The sequence below is a fragment of the Centruroides sculpturatus genome, unplaced genomic scaffold (assembly GCF_000671375.1).
Source record: "Centruroides sculpturatus isolate CEXI.00-Female unplaced genomic scaffold, Cexi_2.0 scaffold587, whole genome shotgun sequence".
NCBI lineage: Eukaryota > Metazoa > Arthropoda > Arachnida > Scorpiones > Buthidae > Centruroides > Centruroides sculpturatus.
In genome coordinates this window covers 144,508-149,398 of record NW_019384854.1, presented here as the reverse complement: position 1 = coordinate 149,398, position 4,891 = coordinate 144,508, and the positions used below count along the sequence as shown (strand labels likewise).

At 42.6% G+C, this 4,891-nt stretch overlaps 1 protein-coding gene across 1 annotated transcript; it reads left to right on the top strand.

The window, feature by feature from the left end:
• The first annotated feature begins 503 nt into the window (after positions 1 to 503).
• On the top strand, positions 504 to 1,715 carry LOC111630524. The gene has a single exon (XM_023374640.1). The coding sequence runs from the start codon at positions 504 to 506 to the stop codon at positions 1,713 to 1,715; it is 1,212 nt and encodes a 403-aa protein (XP_023230408.1).
• The last annotated feature ends 3,176 nt before the right edge of the window (positions 1,716 to 4,891 follow it).

The following is a 4,891-nucleotide window of genomic DNA, read 5'->3' as shown; positions in this document are numbered from 1 at the left end:
CCTGTCCGTGGTGAGGGGACCTCCCAGAGATGGTTTAGAAACTCCTCTTTAACGTGGTTTAGAACCTCCTCTTTAACTCCTCTTTAGAAACACGTGGGTGGGCGTTCAGATCCCATCCCTGGGATCTGAACGCCCACCCACGTGTTTGCCGTGCGTGGTGTCCCGTATGCCGGAAAGGGGGATCCTGGTAGTTGAGGGGCAACATAACGTCCCCAACACACTGCTTTGGCCCCTGCTTCGGATAAACGGGAGGCTCAAATCAGGCTCCGTTTGAGTCAATCGGCTGGTCGTTGAGTCATTCTTGACCTCGGCTTGGAGTCAACCGATCGATGCAGACCGGGCGGACATGTCAGTCTAGATGTGCTCTTCTTGACTGCATTGTGAGGGTATAGCTCCTGGGAAACCCTGGTGTGACGGTCTATGGAAGTACTCCATGTGACGGCATCCCCTTGTTGGGCCCCATGGTGGGTGGGGTCACTAGGAGCTGAATTTTTTCTGTAATTATGGATTCAAAAAATTCAAAAAGTTCTTGTGCACCAACAACAAAAACAAACAAAAAAATCTCCACTAATCCAGCGTTCTTAGTAGTGCACGCAACCGGAGAAAAACCCTTGGCTAAAGCTTCTCCTTTCTTGATTCAAAAATTGTTTGAATCGACCATAGGACAGTTGAAAAAAATACAAAAATTAAGATCTGGAGATTTACTGGTGGAAACAGCTTCCCCACAACAATCGGCAAAACTTCTGGAAACAAAGACCCTAGGAGAAATGGAAGTCACTGTCACCCCACATGTGAGCCTAAACTCATCACGTGGGGTAATATCTGAGATCGATCTGATATCTGAAGATGAATCAGATATTCAGATTGGCCTTTCAGACCAAGGTGTCACTGCTGTCCGACGCATTTCCATTCGTCGAGATGGCAAGTTGATTCCCACCAAACACCTTATTTTGACATTTAATAAACCGACTTTGCCATCTGTTATTACAGCAGGTTATCTGCGCTGCCCAGTTCGCCCATATGTTCCAAATCCGCTGCGTTGCTTTAAATGCCAGCGATTTGGACATTCACAAACATCGTGCCGAGGGAAAAGCATATGCGCACAGTGCGGAACTGAAGGTCACGAGAGTACTGAGTGTACCACTACTCCGTGCTGTGTGAATTGCAAAGATGCCCATCCTGCCTACTCTCGAAAATGCCTAGCATGGCAGAGAGAGAAAGAAATCCAGCGAGTAAAAACCATTAACAACATACCATACCCGGAGGCTCGGCGAATGGTCACTCAAAGCACAGTAGTGAAACAGAAAACATTTGCTTCTGTGTTGAAATCCACAATGTCATGTGGGGTTCAAACTGATATCTCTGTCTCCCCAAGCGAATCTCTTACTCGCCATGCGAAATGTTTAATACTCCCGTCTACACAAACACCAGAAAAGGAGATCACAAAAGGAAAAACACCCCTGCCTAAAACAGGGGTAATTACAAGAAACCTGGGTTCTAAAAAGGCTAATAAGAACCCACTAAACAAACAGAGAGTGAAAGCAGCTCTCTCTAAATCTAAAAAATCAGAGGCTCAGTCCATGAGTGAGTTCTCTGATATCTCTGATGAAGAGAATAATATGGAGGTAACCCAACCAACGTCACCTCCAAAAGGAAAATCATCAGTTAAACTGAAGAGGGACACTTTTTCTAAGAATGCTGCCTCAAACACATAATGGATTATAAAATAATCCAATGGAACTGTCGTGGTTTTCGCAACAACTTCTCTGACATTAAACACTTGACATCATCTACCTCATCTCTCTGCGTGGCACTCCAGGAGACTCATCTGAAACCTAGAGAGGGAATTACTTTAAAAGGATTTGATCTCTACCGCAAGGATGATGATAGCCACAACCGTGCAAGTGGTGGTGTGGCTATTCTGGTTTCCAACCGCACCCCATCCTTGCCGGTACAAATAACAACAGAGCTGCAAGCTGTGGCAGTCAGAATTTCTATTGGAGTAACTGTCACGGTTTGTTCTATATACTTGCCACCAGATGTCAGAGTCAACGAAGATGAATTGGATGCTTTGGTTGAACAGTTGCCTACTCCATTTGTTTTACTAGGTGATTTCAATGGTCACAATCCAATGTGGGGCAGTCCCGACATTAACCGTCGAGGCAGGACCATTGAAAGGTTCATAGGCAATCAGCAGTTATATTTATTTAATACAGGAGAAGTGACATACTTCCATGCCCCAACAAGAACATTCACTGCCATTGATCTATCATTAGCAAGTCCAAACCTGTTTTCAGCATTTACATGGGAGGTTGGATCTAATCCACTCTCTAGCGACCACTTCCCAATATTTCTAAAATATCGAGGCAGAGAAAGCTGTGAAACAGCCCGTCCACCACGCTGGAAACTGGAAACGGCAGATTGGCCTGCATTCTCCTCTATGGCTAACATCACTGAGGAAATGGCCAATACTGCTGATATCAATGATGCAGTTGAAGTTGTCACTTCTACTATTATTCAGGCAGCGGAAAAAACAATGGGGAAAACATCAACTAGATATCCAAAGCATCCGAAACCATGGTGGAATCCGAATTGCGAGGCAGCATTTAAAGCACAAAAGAAAGCATGGGGAATTTTTAGAAGATACCCCACTGCTAGAAATTTGATAGCTTTTAAAAAAGCGAAGGCAAATGCCAGAAGAATAAGAAGGCAAAGCCAAAGGGATTCTTGGAGGAAGTATGTTTCTAGCATAACATCTTCCACTAGCTCAAAAGCAGTCTGGGATAAAATTCATAAAATCAATGGGAAATATGCTTCTCACTCTCTGTCCATGCTGGAAAATAATGGCACAATAATCAGCAATATACAGGGTATTGCTGATACGTTGGGTGAAACGTTTTCTACTTCATCTAGCAATATTATGTATTCAAGAAATTTTCAGGCTTATAAAGCCCAAAGAGAAAAACAGTGTTTAAACTTTCATTCCTTATCTAATGAGGAATATAATGTGCCATTCACTAGAATTGAATTACAAACAGCGCTCTCTCGCTCGAGGAATAGTGCTGTAGGCCCAGATAAAATCCACTACAGCATGATTAAAAATCTGTCAAACAGTTCCCTTTCTAATCTCTTGCACCTGTTTAACAGAATATGGACAGAAAATAATTTCCCTGACTCTTGGAGATTATCAATTATTATCCCTATTCCAAAACCTGGTAAAGACCGAAAGAATCCCTCTAATTACAGACCAATCTCTCTGACAAGTTGCCTGTGTAAACTTTTTGAGAGGATGATAAACAGACTCTTAGAGGAACAGACTCTTAGAGGATAAACAGACTCTTAGAGGAACAGACTCTTAGAGGATAAACAGACTCTTAGAGATCTCTTAGAGGAAAAGAACTACTTTTCACCACATCAGAGTGGATTTCGTAGGAACAGAAGTACCACGGATAATCTAGGAAAACTTGAAACATCCATACGCGAAGCGTTTGTTAGACGACAACACTTAGTGTCTGTATTCTTTGATATAGAGAAGGCCTATGATCGCTGCTGGCGTTACGGAATACTTCGTGATCTACATGAATTCGGATTGCGGGGTAATTTGCCAATTTTTATAAAAAACTTTTTGCAGAATCGAAGATTCCAAGTCAGGATGGGCAACACTCTATCTAGGTCTTTTGTCCAAGAAGAAGGTGTTCCTCAAGGATGTATTTTGAGTGTGACTCTGTTCCTAATTAAAATTAATAGCATAGCTAAGTGTCTTCCTCCCAGTGTGAAACACTCTTTGTATGTGGATGACTTTCAGATCTCCTGCCAGTCTAGCAACATGAGTTTCATTGAGAGACAACTGCAAACCTCCCTAAATCGAATAGACAATTGGTCCAAGATTAATGGTTTTAGTTTCAACATAGAGAAGACCTCGTGCATCCACTTCTGCCGAAGGCGTGGTTTGCACCTGGATCCTGAAATATATTTAAATGGGGTTAAAATCCCAATTGTGAATGAGGCTAAGTTTTTGGGTGTTTGTTTTGACCAAAAACTGACATTTTTGCCACACTTGCGCAACCTGAAGAGTAGATGTTTAAAATCTCTCAACCTTATAAAGGTATTAAGCTGCTCATCCTGGGGAGCAGACAAAGTTTCTATGCTCAGGATTTATAGGGCCCTTGTTCGCTCTAAGCTGGACTATGGGTGCATTGTTTATGGCTCTGCGCGAGAATCTACTCTTCGGATGCTGGATCCAATCCATCATCAAGCTTTGCGTTTGTGCACTGGTGCATTCCGAACTTCCCCCGTCCAAAGTTTGTACGTGGATGCTTATGAGCCTCCACTGTCACTCAGGAGAGAACAGTTGTCTCTTTTTTATTATCTAAAACAGAAATCTTATACTAAACCTTCAGTTGATTGTACAGTATCAGATACTCAGCTGAAAAGGTTATTTGAAGCTCGCCCAAGCAGTGTCCCTACGTTCGTCATAAGAATGGAGAATGTAAGCAGCACGATCGACCTGAACATAAGCAACGTTTCACAGGCCGAGATTGATAGTACGCCACCCTGGTCTACTCCTGTGATAAATGTTGACTTTAGCTTAAAGCAGTTTCCTAAGGAATCAACTCCAGACTATGTCTATAAACAGCACTTTGCAGAAATCCAACACAATGATAGGTATTTAATTCCCATTTACACTGACGGTTCTAAATCGGATGATTATGTTGGCTCAGCCTTTGTCTGCCAGGATGAAATTGTGGCAGAGCAAATTTCATCGAATTCATCTATTTTTACTGCAGAGCTGCATGCTATCCACTTAGCCTTAAACTATGTAATCAGAAAAGGTCATTGTCGCTGTGTTATTTACACTGACTCAGTTAGTGCACTTCAGGCTTTGATCTCG

Coding starts and splice junctions, on each gene's coding strand:
- LOC111630524 (XM_023374640.1), top strand. CDS start 504: ATGGATTCAAAAAATTCAAAAAGTTCTTGTGCACCAACAACAAAAACA.